Genomic DNA, 18,040 nt, shown 5'->3' on the forward strand with positions numbered 1-18,040 from the left:
CAGTTGAGAAGCTGGACTTCATTGAAATTAAAACCTGCTCTGGGACACCTGGGTGGCTCAGTTTGTTGAGCATCTGACATCAGCTCAGGTCATGATCTCTCAGTTTGTGAGTTCAAGCCCCACATTGGGCTCACTGCTGTCAGCATGGAACCCACTTTGGATCCTCTGTCCCCATCTCTGGGATCCTCCCCCACTTGTTCTCTCTCAAAAATAAATAAACATTAAAAAAAAATGTTCTGCTCTACAAAAGACAGTGTCAAGAGAATAAGAAGACAAGTGAGCATATGAAAATATGTTCAACGTCATGTGTCATCAGGAAAATACAAATTAAAACAACCATGAGATATCACCATACACATATGAGAATCACAAAATCCAAACCACTGACGACACCAAAAGTTGGCAAGGATGTGGAGCAGCAGGAACTCTCACACGCTGCTGGTGGAACGCAAAATGGCAGAGCCACTTTGGAAGTCAGTTTGGTGCTTTCTTATAAAACTAAACATACTCTTTCCATACAGTCTAGCAATCATGAGCTTTGGTATTTACCCAAATGAACTGAAAATTTATATCCACACAAAAGCCTGCACGTGGAGGTTTATGGTAGCTTTATTCATAATTTCCAAAATTTGGATATAACCAAGATGTCCTTCAGTAGATGAATGAATGAAGAAACCACGGCACATCCATATGATGGAATATTATTCAGCACTAAAAAGAAATCAGCTCTCAAGCTATGAAAATACATGGACAAAACTTGAATGTGTGTTGCTAAGTGAAAAAGCCAATCTGAAAAGGCTGCATACTGTATGAGTCCAAGGATATTGACATTTCAGAAAAGGCAAAACAACAGAGGCTATAAAAAGATCAGTGGTTGCCAGGGGATAGGGAGAGGGAGGGAGGCATGAATGAGCAAAACGGGGATTTTTAGGGCGGTGAAACTATTCCGTAAGATACTACATTGGTAGATACACATGCCATTATACATTTGTGCAAACCCATAAAATGTACAACACCAGAGTGAACCCCCAAGTTAAACTATGGACTTTTAATGATAATGACATGTGAATGTAGGCTCATTAGTCATAACAGATGGTGAGGGATGTTGATAATGGAGGAGGTTGTACATATATGGGGATAGGGAGTATATGGGAATTCTCTGTACTTTCCACTCAGTTTTGCTATGAACCCTAAAAATTAAAGTTTATTATTTATATATATATAATATATATATTCATTCCCAGACCTGTTAAATTGCAATCCCCAGTGAACAGTCCAGGATTTTTTTTTTTTAATTCCAGGAGATTCTGATGATCAACCAGGTTTAGGAGCACAGAGAAGAGGAGGGAGCTGGGGATTTGGAACTAGACAGACCTGAGTTTGAATTCTAGAGTTGCCACTTTCTTACTAGGCAACGTTGGACAAGTTATTAACCTCTCTATAATGGGTAATCATCATAATTACCCACAGTGTTCACAGGAGGATCGAACGAGCTGACATGGTGTGACCCTGGGTGTGATAGACACAGGGGCAGCTGTAAAGGCACATGGGCCTCATCACCAGGAAGAACCGGAACCTGAACCAAGTCCAGGGAGTGGAACAAACACTTCCTTGTTCTCTCCCCTTCATGCCCCAAATCCCCCTTCAGCCCTTCATGCCCCAAATCCCCCTTCAGCCCTTGCTGATTCTTTTTCCCACAGGTACATGGATATCTCCCCTTGATCTCTGTTCCCCCCACGTTCTGATCTGATCAGCTGTTACTTCTTACACCAGCAGGTCCCATTTGCCCATCATCTTTATGTTCTGCAGAGAAGAGGGCCAGACAAACCTCTGTCTTACTAGTACTCATCACCTCTCATTACATTCTTGTGCAGTTGCTATGTTAAAAAATCTACTTTCTCACCTAAGGTGAGAGTGGAACAGAGAGCCACTTCCTACCACAAATGCAAATTGCCTGGCACATGTCTAACCTAAAGATGAGTTCTTTCCCTTTGTCTCTCCTCCCCATCTCCAAATCCTTCCCCTTGTCTTCTTCCTTGCCCGGTGAGCTTTGGGTTGCTCCAGCAGAAAGGAATGCAGGATGTTTCCCCTAGAACAGCTCAGGCCCAGGCCCAGAGACCAGGAAGTTGTTCTCCAGGGAAGTAGCTGGAGGTACAGGTCATGCTTCTCACGAGTGCTGGCTGCTCAGCATCCATTTCCCTGTCTCCCCCTTCTCTTTTTTCACTCTGATCACCTTGAAAGCCAAGCTGGCTTCCAGGTCTACCCCTTAATAATGCAACAAATCAGACTAAAAGGAAAAATAACTTCAGAATAAATTATCATTTGCCTGTATTGTTGGACTAAGGTGGGAGTAGTGCTCACACTGTTTGTCTCAGTGTGGCGTCTTCCTCTTGAGCCATCTCTTCTCCGTGTCCTTGGCCACCTCATCCCCATCTACCAGCTTGTTAGTATTAGAGCTCCTCAAGTCTTGAGTCCTTGGCTCTGCTCTTCTCACTCTTACCCTCCTCCATGACTATGGCTTCAGTTATTCTCTACCCAGGGATGATTCCTGAACATGCATCTCCAGAACAGATGTCTCCTCTGAGTTCCATGCCTGTATATCTCATTATCTACTCAACACATACACTGGTACGCCTCAAACTGAATTTGTATCCTCCTGTTATATGCCATTCACACCTGGCCTTCCCCTAGGATTCCAATCTCAGTGAATGATAACACTATCCATCCCTTTGGATGCCATTTGGACTCTTCTCTCTCCCTCACCAACTAGAACAAATCTTGTTTGGTCAGTTTTAAATATTTGTGGAGCCCATAGATTTCCCTCCATGAACCCCCAACCCATTTCTGTGGTCCTCTTCAATGCTGTCCCCACATCTGTGACTTCTCTTCTCTAGTTTTCACACTGCAGCTAGAGTAATCATTTTTTAAAAAGCAAATGTAATCACACCACTACTTTGCTTCATACATGTCAATGACTGCCCACTGCTCTTAAGAAAACCAACATCTTACTTGACACATCTCCAAAGGCAGGGGAATTAAAAGCAAAAATGAACTATTGGGACGTCATGAAGATAAAGAGCTTCTGCACTGCAAAGGAAACAATCGACAAAACTAAAAGGCAACTGACGGAATGGGGAAAGATATTTGCAAATGGCATATGGGACAAAGGGCTAGTATCCAAAATCTATAAAGAACTCAGCAAACTCCATACCCGAAAAACAAATAATCCAGTGACGAAATGGGAAGAAGACATGAATAGACACTTCTCTAAAGAAGACATCCAGATGGCCAACAGGCACATGAAAAGATGCTCAATGTCACTCCTCATCAGGGAAATACAAATCAAAACCACACTCAGATATCACCTCACACCAGCCAGAGTGGCTAAAATGAACAAATCAGGAGACTATAGATGCTGGAGGGGATGTGGAGAAACGGGAACCCTCTTGCATTGTTGGTGGGAATGCAAACTGGTGCAGCTACTCTGGAAAACAGTGTGGAGGTTCCTCAAAAAATTAAAAATAGATCTACCCTATGACCCAGCAATAGCACTGCTAGGAATTTACCCGAGGGATATAGGAGTGCTGATGCATAGGAGCACTTGTACCCCAATGTTTATAGCAGCACTTTCAACAATAGCCAAATTATGGAAAGAGCCTAAATGTCCATCAACTGATGAACAGATAAAGAAGTTGTGGTTTAGATATGCAATAGAATACTACTTGACAATGAGAAAGAATAAAATGTGGCCTTTTGTAGCAACGTGGATGGAACTGGAGAGTGTTATGCTAAGTGAAATAAGTCAGGCAGAGAAAGACAGATACCATATGTTTTCACTCTTATGTGGATCCTGAGAAACTTAACAGAAGACCATGGGGGAAGGGAAGGGGAAAAAAAAGTTACAGAGAGGGAAGCAAACCATAAGAGACTCTTAAAAACTAAGGATAAACTGAGCGTTGATGGGGGGTAGGAGGGAGGAGAAAGTGGGTGATGGGCATTGAGAAGGGCACCTGTTGGGATGAGCACTGTGTGTTATATGGAAACCAATTTGACAATAAATTTCATATTAAAAAAAAGAAAGCTATTTAAGTAGTGAAGTTTATAGTACACCAACCGAATGGATAAAAATCTACATCATTTATAAATACCAAAGGAGAAGAAGAAGAAGAAGAAGAAGAAGAAGAAGAAGAAGAAGAAGAGAAGAAGAAGAAGAAGACGACGACGACGAAGACGACGACCAACATCTTTAGAATGCCCTATCAGGACCTACAAAACTTGGCCCCTGCCTACCTCTCCAGCCTCATTTGAGCCATTCCCCCCCGCCCCCCGACTCTGAACAGCAGTCAACTGACTTCTTGCAATTTCCTCAACAGATCATACACTCTCTTACCTCAGGGTTATTGTTTATGTTGTTCTCCCCACCTGGAACACCTTAGTTCCCTAAAATTTCCTAAGTGTCCAACTTCTGCTGAAAAATTCATCTTCAGGAAACTTTCTTGGACTGCCTCCTTACTCCTCTCCCCCTTGTATTAATTTTCTAGGGCTGCTGTAACAAAGTACAACAAATTGTGGGGCTTTAAATAATAGAAATGTATTATCTCACAATTCTGGATGCTAGAAGTCCAAGATCAAGGTGTTTTAAGGGTTGGTTCCTTCTGGGAGCTGAGAGGAAGAATCTGTTCCATGCCTCTCTCTTAACTTCTGGTGGTTTCCTGGCAATCTTTGTCACTCCTTGGCTTTTAGGAGTATCATCCCCATCTCTACCTTCACAGGTGTTCTCCCTGTGTGCATGTGGGTGTGCAACCAAATTTCCCTCTTGTAATGAGGACACCAGACATGTTGGATTAAGGGTCACCCTGCTCCTGTGACCTCATCTTAACTAATTATATCTGCAAGGACCCTATTTCCAAATAACATCACATTCTGACATATTGGGGGTTAAGACCTCAACATACAAACTGGGGTAGAGGGCACAATTCAACTCATAACAACTTCCGTTTCCAAGGCGGAGTCCTCTGGTTACATATTTTCATGGTTCTGCCCTGTAGACCTTTTCTACAAAGTACAGATCGCAGTTTGTAATTATCAATGAATAATCACACAAGCAAAATGTGTTTGTTCCCCCCATAGATTGTGAGCTCCGTAGGGACCATATTGCTTTTGTTGACCATTGCACCCCCATGCCTGGTACACACTAGTTGTTCAGTATGTACTCACTGAGTAAACACATAAATTCTACAGCCTTCCAGGTCCCTGCCTGCATGTCAGTGTGGAGAGACCCACCTTTTGTCTCCTAGGCCTGCTCAGTCATTTCCCAGTGTTCCAACTTCCAGAGCATTAAGTCATCGAGGCAAATAGGGTTGAAGGCAGATCCGTTGGTTCATCAGTTGCTTCCCAGTCTTAGTGATCCCTTGAAACTCCAATGTGATCTTCCCCATAAAGACAATCCCCTGCTAAGAAAAAAGAAAAAAAAGTGTCCAAGATTTGTAAGCCCATTGCACTTTCATGTAAATGTGCCTCAGGAGCACCAGTGATTATTATTGAGGAGGCTGAGGGAGGTTCTCTGGAGATCTTAAAAATAGGTTACTTCCCTAAGGACTGAAAGAGTTCAGCTGGGCAGTTAAGGAATGAATAAAAGAAATTCCTGGTGCCTCTTTCATTGTTAATACTCTAAGACCCTTGTTGTTTGATAACTTTGGACTTGCTCCCTCGATGCACACAGAAAAGGATTCTTAGTCTTTTAACTCCCTGACAAATATTCAGATCAATAAGTCACTGGCGTCGGTGAAAGAGAATAAAGAACCCAGATGAGTTGAAAACTCTTGCACAGATACAACTGTAATCCCGTTGAAATCGCCTTCCCTGTGTGCTCTCAGGAATAAGTGCTGCTTTTGCAAAGTGGTAAGATAGTTTAATGTCTGGCTTTTACGTTTCATCATCTCATGGCATGAGGAATGCTGAATACTCTAAATGTTGGACTTCTAGAAGCTTGAACCCATTGACCTGCCACAAGTAATTACTTCTGAAAGGCTCCTGAGTCAGCAAGAAGCCAGAACAACTCACAGAGCAAAGGTAAACGCAACGCTAACTGGAGGGGGTGAGTAACGGCGGGGGGGGGGGGGGGGGGGGCGACGGGGGGAGGGGCAGGGATGGCCTGTCCTTTCATTTACTCCCTGCAAGAAGACCTCAAAGACAAATCAAACTATTAAGTCATTCAGAGTCAAGACTTCCAAAGCTATCCATTATCTCCCAGGCCTGCCTCCAACTGGCAAAGACTCTTGTCTGTGAGGTAAACTCTGGGCCCTTCTCCACTTCCTGGTGAAAACAGGAAGATGTAGATAAGAGAGAGGAATTTTTCTTGGACACTGCTAATTCTAGAAGTGTTCACATTTATGAAAAATCTAGTATGACTCTCCTTTTATTCGTCCCCTCAAGTTAAAGCTTTCCCTTCATTCTCAGTCTTTTGGTGGAAATCCTATCTACAAGGTGTCCCTAACTTATTTACCACAACCTCACCAAAAAACGAATCCTCGGAAAATGTCTTCTTTTTTTTTTTAATTTTTTTTTAACGTTTATTTATTTATTTATTTTTTTTCCAACGTTTATTTATTTTTGGGACAGAGAGAGACAGAGCATGAACGGGGGAGGGGCAGAGAGAGAGGGAGACACAGAATCGGAAACAGGCTCCAGGCTCCGAGCCATCAGCCCAGAGCCTGACGCGGGGCTCGAACTCACGGACCGCGAGATCGTGACCTGGCTGAAGTCGGACGCTTAACCGACTGCGCCACCCAGGCGCCCCTAACGTTTATTTATTTTTGAGACAGAGAGAGACAGAGCATGAACAGGGGAGGGTCAGAGAGAGGGAGACACAGAATCTGAAACAGGCTCCAGGCTCTGAGCTGTCAGCACAGAGCCCAATGCGGGGCTCGAACTCACAGACTGTGGGATCATGACCTGAGCCGAAGCCGGCCGCTTAACCGACTGAGCCACCCAGGCGCCCCTTGGAAAATGTCTTCTAAAGAGCTTTTCCTTCTATAAGTTTGTCACTTTCTGCTGAGACAGCTCCCCTCGTGTAGACATGAAAACTGTGAGGTAGTAGATTTTCAACCCTTTCCACTCCTGATTCATTGTCAAGCCAGCAAGGTACTGCTGCACAGCTAGCTGATGTGGTCAAAGATGCCCAGGTGCATTTAGACCCTCAAGGTCATGTTTGTGCTGCTGACAGCACTGTAGAGATGGCCCCCTCGTGAGGCTCGCTACAGCCAACATAGTCACTGTCCACAGGGCAGCGTAAAAGATAGCACGGAGCACATCTGGCTCCCTTTCCTGGCCACAGCAAGGAATGAACAAGGGTGTATTCACCCCTGGTTGCCCTCAGTAACTGCACTGTCCCACTGGGGTTTACGATGCACCACGGGAGATCACCAAAGTCACAAATGATCAACTTCCTAATATTCCAGGGCTTACGTTGGTATATGAGGGTACAGTCTATGGAAATGCGTTCCACTTAGCCATTTGGTGGCTCCCCTCTAATTTCACGTCCAGACAATTAGTCAATAGCAGAAGAGGCATTTTGAAGAAAGAGGCCAGTTTTATCAAACCAGAACACGTTTCTGGGGAGATAGGAATAAATGAGATGTGGAAAGATATTTCCATTTCAGATTTGCAAAACTCTACAGGAAGCTTAAAAACTGTATTAGACACAGAGCAAAGCTTTAGTCACTGAGGGCCACCCGGAAAGGACTCAGTGAAGAACTACAATGATCCCCCTTTGACATAATAAGAGATCTCTATGGATTATAACTGATGACTGATTAAGATCTCGCTCTGTTCCAAAAAGAATTGCAAGTTGTGGATTGCAGAGTCCGTAACAAATTGCCCAGTTGTAATGAGTGCGGCATCTTTCACAGCAGGAACTGGAAAAGACAATGCCAACTCCAGGATACATTCCCGGGAAAAGACAATATTTACATAAGATGAGAATGTTGGAAATGAACCGGAACAGACAAGAGGTAAGTATGAGGAGAGAGAAGAAGAGTGCCATATTTAGCACATTTACTCCACATAATCACTGCCCTCGCATATGAATGTAGTTTAGCATTCATCCCCAGTCTTTACTTAGCATTTTAAATTTGGTCATTGGCACCGAAGCTTCCACTACTGGAGCTGGGAAGAATCAGCAAGATCCCTTCTGCTACCGACTGTTGAGTCTTTTCTCTGTTTTCAGTCACAAGGACATATCTGTGCCCCAAGTCTGTTTTTTCTTCCTTTCCTATATTTTTTTTTCATAAATTGCTCCTATGATGTTCTGGCTCCAGCAGGAAAATGAGGTTAGATCATTTTTCTTGATTTAGTAAAATAGAGGGGGGGGTGAGTTGGTCTTTATTTTGATACCTAGGCATCCCTCCATAATTCACACCATAGAATTATCTTACCAGAATGATCTCTTAGAACACACCCTTTTACAGTAATGTCTCCTGTAAGTGTCATATTCCAAACTCCTTACTCGAGTGTTTAAGCCTAAAGTCACTGTCTTCTGCAATTCTAAATACATCTCTTGCCTGCCAACAAATGTTTTTACAAAGCTCCTCTTAAATCAAACCATAGCTTTTTGAGACTGTGGGCATATATTCTCCCCTTTCCTAATGAGCCTGTCCTGTGCAAAGAGAAAGCTTCCATACCATCTAATAGGAAAAAAAAGTGTGTTCTGATTAGGGGACCACAGTTAAGCACTCAACTTGCAAAGTGACTGATCTGTTGACCTGTTCTGGTGACAGTAGCTCAGGGGGAGAACACTAATCGATTACAGTGGATCATTTTCAGGCCCAAGCAGAGTTGAAAAAAAGTCTTCACAGGGAGGCAAGGATTAATAAGCAAAAACCGAGGGACCATAAAGCCAAGAAAATCCTTCAAAGCATCCCAAGAAATGATGACAGGGACCTTCCAACCTTTTTGCCAGATGAAACCTTGAACAGAAGTCCAGGTGAGTCATGACTTTTTTTTTTTTTTTTAGCAAAATAAAATATTTCCAGTGTTTTTACGAACTATAGAAATGATCCCTGAAAGTATAGTCTTTTTTCCAGTGTTTTTTTTTTATTTTTTTTTAACATTTATTTATTTTTGAGACAGAGAGAGACAGAGCATGAACGGGGGAGGGGCAGAGAGAGAGGGAAACACAGAATCGGAAGCAGGCTCCAGGCTCTGAGCCATCAGCCCAGAGCCTGACGCGGGGCTCGAACTCACGGATCGCGAGATCGTGACCTGAGCCGAAGTCGGACGCTTAACCGACTGAGCCACCCAGGCGCCCCTTTTTTCCCGTGTTCTTAAAGCTTCATCAAATAAACTTCCAGGGAGGGGCTGGGTATATATATAGCAAGTAGCCTTGGGTTTCTGCTGATATGTGCTTCCTAGAATGTAGTGATCACACGATCACGTGATTTTGGGTGGCTGGGAGGAAAAGACAGAAGCTTCAGCACTGCAGTAAGATGTCTCTTTTTAGAGGCTAACTGTGCTTTACAGGCATCCTTGCAATCCTTGCTCCAACCTTGGGAGGGAAAAGGCAAAAGAGCCTCATCTTGTGATTAAAGAGAATGGACCACGTGGCCATATGCAGACACCCTCCCCCACCCCACTCTTCCCCCTGCAGCCCTCCCAGGCTCATTCAGAATGTCTAAAACTGAAGCCACCATCACTGCTCACCCCAGGCTTGCTCCGGGGGCATCTGCTGTCTCAGTGGGTGAGACCTCCCTCCACACTCTGGGCCACTCGAGCCAGAGACCTGGGGTCTTTCCAGCCCTTCAGCTCCCACTCCCAGCAGCTGGTCAGTCACAAAGTCCTGTCGATGTCACCTGGCACCGAACTCTTACCTCTCTCACATTCCCAAGGCCACCCTTAGGTCATGTGTCACACCAGCCTCCTGACTGTGTTCCTCCCCCAAGTCTTCCCCTTCTTCCATTCACCCCGCTACCCTGATGCTTCTCTGTATGGTCCTCAGGCAACCAGCACCGGCATCACCCGGGGAGTTGCTGGGCCCCAGCCAGAGTGACCGAATCAGAAAATGTAGGGGCGGAGGCCAGCAGTCTGGGTTTTTAACCCCACCCTAGGTGATTCTGATACTCCTAAGGTTTAAGACCCGCTGCTTTACTTGGTAATCAAAGTATTAGCCACAGACCAGCAACATCTGCATCACCCGGGAGTTTATTAGAAATGCAGAGCCCCAGGCCCCACTCTGGACCTACCGAATCAGGATGTGCATTTTATCAAGATTCCAAGGTGATTCTCATGCACAATAAAATTTTAGAAGCGCCACACCAATAGCAAAGTAATCTTATCAAATGCACATCTGACCATATCATTCTCTTGCTTAAAAAAAAAAAAATCCTCAGTGAAAATCCATCAGCCTGAAGACAAAGAAAAAAAAATCCGTCAGCCTGAGGACAAAGACTTAACCCTTCACCCTGGCACTCTAAGACTTCAAGATCTACTTGCTGCCTACCTTTCTGGCTTTCTCTGCTGCCATTCTTGGGCCCAACTTTGCTTCCAGCCAGGCCAGACCGCTCAGTGATTTCCAACAGATAACCGTGTTCGTAGTCTCTGTGCTGTGTTGTCCCACCAATTAGAATCCCGTTAAGTTTGCCTGTCCATAGTCCCCCAGGGCAAACCCACCCTTTGAATATATAATATTTTCCACATAGCAAGACTGACCACTGAGAGATCTACAGAAATGCTGGCCATGTCTCTGGAGGTCCTGAGCTTCTCAGATGCAAAGTTGCCAGCTGAAAGAGACACTGCTCCTGCTCAAAGGAATAGGATGCTTAATCAATAAGTTCATTAAATAAGAAAAGGCTAAATAATTGAAAAGCTACTTGGGGAATCTATTTAACCTATACTCCCAGTGCCAGAATGAAATATGCTATGTAGGCACATAGGTAAACAACTGCGACAATTTAAAAAACATTGACCAAACAATCCAAAAAAGCGTCTCAGCTAAAGTTAGATACTTAGAGTCATGGCTTGAGGGCAAGCCAAGAAAAACCAACATTGGTAAAATCTTTGGAAGATGTCCCAGATCTGGAGGGGTCCAGGAAGGACTGTGGAGAAGAGGGGTTCTCTGCATTCTGCTGCTTTTTTTTAAAAAATTTTTTTTTTCAACGTTTATTCATCCCTGGGACAGAGAGAGACAGAGCATGAACGGGGGAGGGGCAGAGAGAGAGGGAGACACAGAATCGGAAACAGGCTCCAGGCTCCGAGCCATCAGCCCAGAGCCTGACGCGGGGCTCGAACTCACGGACCGCGAGATCGTGACCTGGCTGAAGTCGGACGCTTAACCGACTGCGCCACCCAGGCGCCCCTCTGCTGCTTTTTAAAGCGGATTCATTTTGTTCTAATTAAGGTTTGTTGAGTGCTTACCATGAACCAGACACTGTCCTCGACGTGCACCATGGATTATTGCTCTCAATCCTCACGCAGCCTGTATAGAAGGAGTTACTATTCAGCCTCATTAGACAGAGCCAGGATTCCAGGCCAGGTCTTTCTCCCTCCAGAAAGTTCACTCCACCCACCCCCAGCCCCTCATATATCTTCATGGGGACTCCAGGGACTTGGAGCTCTGTCCAGGACAAGCTTGGCAAAGCCTACAAATGTAAGAGTGTCACTTTTCAACCTTATCTTTCAAGAGCAGGCTGCCCGTCTGCAAAGCCTACAGATTTCCCCGCCATCCTAGGCACATGCGTGAGCTGCGATTCCTTTTTACTTATTCCCAGGGAGCATCTTTGCTTTCTCTGTCTTCTGAAAGCACTTCATCTGCTTTCTCTTAAAAGGGAAGCAAAGTCAAGATCATAGATTTACAGGAGCTTTCTGAATGCTAGTCCAGTTCAGGTAATTAAGATCCTGCTGTACCCATCTCCTCTCATTTAATGCTGTATTTGCCCCTTCGTGTTCCCTCTTTGGGAAGGTGGGATGAGAGTTTTAGGTCTCTTATAGGATAAAGTTCTGTCTTTGTTTTCTGCTGCCTGTTTAAAATAAAAATTTACAGGGGTCCTTCAGTGGCTCTGTCGGTTAAGCATCCAACTCTTGGTTTTGGCTCAGGTCATGATCTCACAGTTTGTGGGTTCGAGCCCCGTGTCAGGCTCTGTGCTGACAGTGCTGAAGCCTGACTGAGATTCTTTCTCTCTCCTCTCTTTCTGCCCTGACCCTTGTGCTTTCTCTCTCTCTCTCTCTCTAAATAAATAAACTTAAAAAAAATAAAATTTTACGTATATTTTACATTTACATACTTTAAATACATTATATAGTTACATAATGAATTACATATACCGTAATTATATAATAATTACATATAACTTATACAAAAATTACTTATAACTCATATGATGGCCCACTTGTTCATAACTTACACAAAGTGAACACTGCTTTCTGAGTGCACAATTTTATGACTTTTACCGTGTTTATGTGGCTCCTGCCCTTTCCAGAAGCCATGATATAGTATAGTAGGTAGAAAAAGCAGTGAACCTGAGGGCTGCCTGGGTGACTCAGTCGGTTAAACATCAGACTCTTGATTTAGGCTCAGGTCATGATCTCATGGTTTGTGAGATCCAGCCCCATGTCAGGCTGTTTGCTGACACTACAGAGCCTGCTTGGGATTCTGTCTCTCCCTCTCTCTCTGCCCCTCCCCTGCTCTCTCTCTCAAAATAAATAAACATTTTTTAAAAAAAAATAAAGAAAAGGCAGTGAACTTGAAATCAAAGTTCTTTATTTGAGGCCCCAAAAATATGTTTCTAAATGCAAACTCCATGGGAACAGGGGCTTCTTTTTGTCTCTAGAACGCAGTACCCAGTAGGCTCTCAATAAATATTGGCTATATTTATATAGCTATATAGCTTTATTCTGTATATATATAGAGAGAGATTATTGCTCAACTGCAATTATTTAACCTCTTTGCACCTCAGTTTTCATGTCTGTAAAATAGGAATAAGGTCTTGTCTACCACATAGGGTTTATGTCAAAATTAATCCAATATGTGTAAAAGCATATATGCAATGTAAAGTGCCAAACACATGCATGAGAATATAGACAACTGAAGAAAGATGGAACTGATGTCTCATAGTGAAAATAACTGTATGCTTAAGGGGAAGTATCACCTTAAATATATTATTGTCACCTTCTCAATTCTGGTCTTATCTGGCCATCTGCTCTATTATCTACTTAGTATTTTTCTTTAAAGTATCCTGGGGGTGGGTGTTTTATTATTTTTTTTTAATTTATTTTTGAGAGAGAGAGACAGAGGGCGAGCAGGGGAGGGGCAGGGAGAGTGGGAGACACGAAATCCGAAGCAGATTCCAGGCTCTGAGCTGTCGGCACAGAATGCGATGCAGGGCTCGAACCCATGAACCGCAAGGTCATGACCTAAGCTGAAGTCGGACGCTTAGCCAACTGAGCCAACAAGGCACCCGGTGTGTTTTTTAAATTTAGCCTGTGAATGAAATAGCTGTGAAATTATGGATTTGATATAATGGTGATGCATTTTGCTAAGACATATATATATATATATATATATATTATAAAATGCATAACCATCAAACTTTTTTAAGGTTTATTTATTTTTGAGAGAGCACGTGAAAACAGGAGAGGGACAGAGAGAGAGGGAGACAGGGGATCTGAAGTGGGCTCTGAGCTGACAGCAGAGAGCCTGATGCGGGGCTCGAACTCGCAAACCATGAGACCATGACCTGAGCCAAAGTTGTATGCTTAACTGACTGGGCCACCTGTGTACCCCACCATCAAATATTTTTGATGCTTTATATAATCCTCTTACTGTGGAAAAATCACTCCCTTTTCGCCCCAATGACCTCTGTTGCTTTCCTCTCTTCCCAAATTAATTTTGAAGTTGGATACACTTTTTCCTCTGCTCTGCTCAACCAAAACCCATTTAGGTTTTTAAACATCGTATTTTTCTTTTCTTTTTTGTTAAGTCCAGCAACGCCGGAGAATCAAGCAGGGATTTATAAAAATCTAACAAGTAAAAAGAATCCAGCTCAGAAGTTCTCAAACTTTAATGCTATGTACACAGAACTATGTATATAATAATTTATGAATGATTTAAGAGATTTTCAAGGATAAACTTGAACATGTGAATTTGGCCTCACACTCTACTTTAGGCCTGCATTATCATAACATCAAGAGTGGTGTGGGACTTGAGCTATTATTAATATTGCATTAGATTCCACCATTAACAAACATTCTCTTTCTGTTCCAAAGTTCCTGCCTCTAGTCAGCAGAAAATCTCTGTTCCCAGTCTCAATGGTGCCTCTAGCAGTGCTTGGCTCATTTGCAGAGCAGAGATGATTACACCCCCTGGCCCCAATGAACGAAATCTTCCCCAGGTCCCAGTTACCAGTACTTCTCACCACCCAACATTCTCTGATTGGCTTACTTGTTCACTCATCTATTCACAGACCCGCTTCCTGGCTTTGGTGCCTATGCAATAGTCCAGACAACAAACAAACAATGACAGTACATCCGGGAGACCTCACAACCTGAAAGTCAGAAGGTTTCCATGAGGAACTGATATTTGAGCTGAGACAGGAAGTAGCTGGACAAAGGGGACAGGAATCCATATCTGTGTGAGGACCAAGGTGCTGGAACATTCAGAACTGTTCATGATTATAGCACGCGCAAAAGCTCTCGACTGGGAAGAGAGATTCAGGTAGTGATCGGTGATGGATCTGAGGCATAGGCAGGGCCCAGAGCACCAAGGTCTTGCAAGTTGTGTCAAATAGGGACTTTGAACTTGAGCTTAAGATCCACAGGAAGGCATTGAAAGGTCAGGGGAGCCACACAAGCAGGCTTACATTTTCAAGCATCATTCTGTCTACCCTGTGGAGGATGAATGGGAAGAGAGTGCAAGTGGATGTGGGGAGACAAGTGATAAGGACATAGCAGAAATGCAAGTGAGAGATGGTGATTGGACCAGGAAAGTAGGGTAACAGGAGAAAAGGAGCTGAATGTGAGATATTCAGGAGATACGAGGGGCAGAACCTGGTGGTGAATCAGATGTGCGTGTGTGGAGAGAGCAAGAAGGCCAGGAGGATTCTTGGGTTTCTCTTGAAGAACTGGGCAGACGATGGGGGAAAACTGGGGCCATTTGCTGGATTAGGGTAACTGGGAGAAAAAGTGAGTTTGGAAGAGAAAGAGAAGGTGAGTCTGACATGTTGCCAGGAGACATAAAAATCGAGGCATCCAGTTGTAGCTCAGGAGAGAGATTGGGGCCAAAGACATAATTTAACTGTCGTTTTCTGTCACTACTATATGTATAGGCAATAACAATAATTATAATAACATTCAAGGGGGGATCAGGGTAGTCCCTTACTGAGGCAGAAAGGAAACTAATGACTCACAAAGCACAAATCCTCACACTGAGATGCTTGATTTTCTCATATAACAGTTTGTAACATCAGTTATCAAGGGCTTAAATGAAATATGCCATGAGGTTTGATAAACAATTATCCTTAAGATGAAATCCAAAAGTTATGGCTGGTTCAACTAGATGGAGGGGACATTCTGGGTTTTGACCTAGGATGATTTTCCTAGCTCAGAAGTGGCCACTGCTTTGGTTTACTTAAAAGCCTCCTTCCTTGAATAAAGCCCCTGTTGTTCTGAAATGCACTTTAAAAGGGTAGAGCTTAAATAAAAATCTATGTACATATGTACATAAAATCCTATACCAAATAAATTAAATATATTCTAAAAAGTACAGAAAGTGAAATGAAATGCATGACCCTTTGAGCTCCCTAGTTCTATAGGTCTGGGGCACAGCCCAAGCATTTGTGTTTCTAAAAGACTCCATAGGTGACTCTAATATGAGGTGAGAGTAGATGTCAAGGTCAGAAAGTGTATATCATGTGCCTGGCACATAGTAGATGTTCAATAAATAGCACAAGGCAACATTGCCTGTGCAATACTCTTGCCAAAAACGTGTAACCTTAATTTAATCACAAGGAAATGTATAAACCCAAATTTAGGGCCATTCTACAAAACATTTGATCTGGATTCTTTAAAATGCCACTGTTGGGGAAAAGAAGAAGACAATGAAGGGGGGATGGAGGAAGAGGAAGGGGAGGATCAAGACTGAGAATGAGGGAGAGAGAGGAGGAGGAGGAGGAGAGAAGGAGGGAGGAGACAGAGAAAAAGGAAAAGAAACAAAAAGGGAAGTGTCTTGAATTAAAGAGACAAGAAAATAAAATGCAATACATAATCCTAGATTGGATCCTGGATCTAAAAAAATAAAACACAAACACACAAACAAGAAGCAATTATAAAGACCATTACTGGGACAACCATGAATATTAGAATGTAGACCATATATTAGAAAACAATAATATATCAATGTTAAATTTCCTAAGTAATTTCCTAATAGTTATATTGCAGCTATGTAGGAAAAGTGCCCTTGCTGTGAGATTTGTGGTGATGTATTTGGGGGGATGTAATTGCAACTAATTCTCAAATAGCTCAGCTGAAAACATGTGTACATATGTTCATGCATGTGTATAAAATGAAAGCAATATTGTGACAAAACGTTATCAATGAGTTGGGGCATATAAGAAGGTATTATATTATTCTTGTGACTTTCAGAAGATTAAAAAAAAGTTTTTTGAGAGAGAGCGCATGAGCCAGAGAAAGGGGCAAGAAGGGGTGGTGAGAAAGAGAGAGAGAAAGAGAATCCCAAGCAAGCTCCATGGCCAGCACGGAGCCTGATGTGGGGCTCAAGCTCATGACCATGAAATCATGACCTGAGCTGAAATCAAGAGTTGGACACTCAACTAACCCAAGCTCTCCCAAATATATATATTTATAAGAACATCAAGCAAATTATTATGTGTTCATAAAAATCTAGGCACTTAATAAACAAATAAATCATTGTTAGGGGGAAAATTCAATAAACTTTAAATTTTCTGTAGGAAATTCACAGAATGAAGATTTGGGGGAACATCAAGCAAGGAATGACTGTCGTCCCCGGAAAATTGGCAAAATGGAAATGTGGCTCCGTGAACAAGAGGCCCGGGGACAGCTTCTCTGGGACAGTTCTAGTTCTGACTCAGATGAGTTAAGGAAAAGCGAGAAGAAACCACAAGCACTGGTCAGGACCAGGACAGAGAGAATCCCACTTTTTGACGAGTTTTTTGATCGAGAATAAAAATGCTATTCACTGACCTAGACATTGTGTGCATTGTAAGTTCGCTTTCCTGTAAAAATTCTTCAGGTTGGTTATATGAATTATTTGGAGGAAACCAATCACTATCTCTTCATTTGGAGTCTTACGGTCAACAGATTTGTCATGTATCATTAACTATGCTGCATAACAGCCTCAAAACTTAGGGCATTTGATTGTCCCTCTTTTCTGTGTCTTGCTGGGCTCAGCTAGGTGGTTCTTCTGCTGGCCTCTTGTGGGATCTTTGATGTAGCTGAAGTCAGAAGGCAGCTGGACTGGAGTCATCTGGATGTTCAACCAGGGCTGTGAAGCAGTGGGACCCCACCCCTACCCCATGTAGTCTTAGAGCCTCTTTATGTGGTTGCTCTGAGTGGTCTCTCCATCAGGGTAGTGAATTTACTTTTATATGAGCACAGGACTCCCCACGGCAAACGTTCCAAGAGGAGGAAGCAGACCTGCCCAGCCTCTTAAAGCCTCAGAATGGAATGGGCTCCCCATCACTCTTACCACATCCTATTGGTTAAAGCAAATCACAACCCCAGATCACATCTGCAAAAGAGAGGTCTACACGAGGGCACGGATTCTGAAGTGGGGTCTGTGGGGTTCATCTTTGAGACTCGCCACCACACCACACTTTTACAAAGCAAATTAGATCTTATAAAACAAACGGATGGGAAAGTAAAATGGATACAAATGAGTTTTTAAACCAAAGTCACAGTAATGCTACATTAGAGAGTAAGCTCACTGAAGTATTCTTGCGAGTTAGCAACTTGTTATAACAGAGAGGCTACAGGAAAGAGGTGGAATAATGCCAATTGCAGAAGGTCATTGCGA

At 43.2% G+C, this 18,040-nt stretch overlaps 1 protein-coding gene across 2 annotated transcripts in view; it reads left to right on the plus strand.

Annotated features, from left to right (window-relative positions):
* CCDC198 (coiled-coil domain containing 198) overlaps nucleotides 1-17,191 on the plus strand; it is a 28,433-nt gene extending 11,242 nt beyond the window's left edge. The window contains exons 3-6 of one of the 2 annotated variants that reach the window (XM_047080228.1): nucleotides 5,986-6,072; nucleotides 7,911-8,012; nucleotides 8,824-8,983; nucleotides 16,956-17,191. In XM_047080228.1, the coding sequence (XP_046936184.1) occupies nucleotides 5,986-6,072; nucleotides 7,911-8,012; nucleotides 8,824-8,983; nucleotides 16,956-17,191 (585 nt within the window). The remainder of the gene's footprint in view (nucleotides 1-5,985; nucleotides 6,073-7,910; nucleotides 8,013-8,823; nucleotides 8,984-16,955) is intronic. The other variant, XM_047080229.1, reaches the window with a different exon arrangement.
* Nucleotides 17,192-18,040: the final 849 nt, after the last annotated feature.

The sequence above is a fragment of the Lynx rufus genome, unplaced genomic scaffold (genome assembly GCF_022079265.1).
Source record: "Lynx rufus isolate CCGP_SWC_20201006 ecotype Redwood Valley unplaced genomic scaffold, mLynRuf1.p SCAF_17, whole genome shotgun sequence".
NCBI lineage: Eukaryota > Metazoa > Chordata > Mammalia > Carnivora > Felidae > Lynx > Lynx rufus.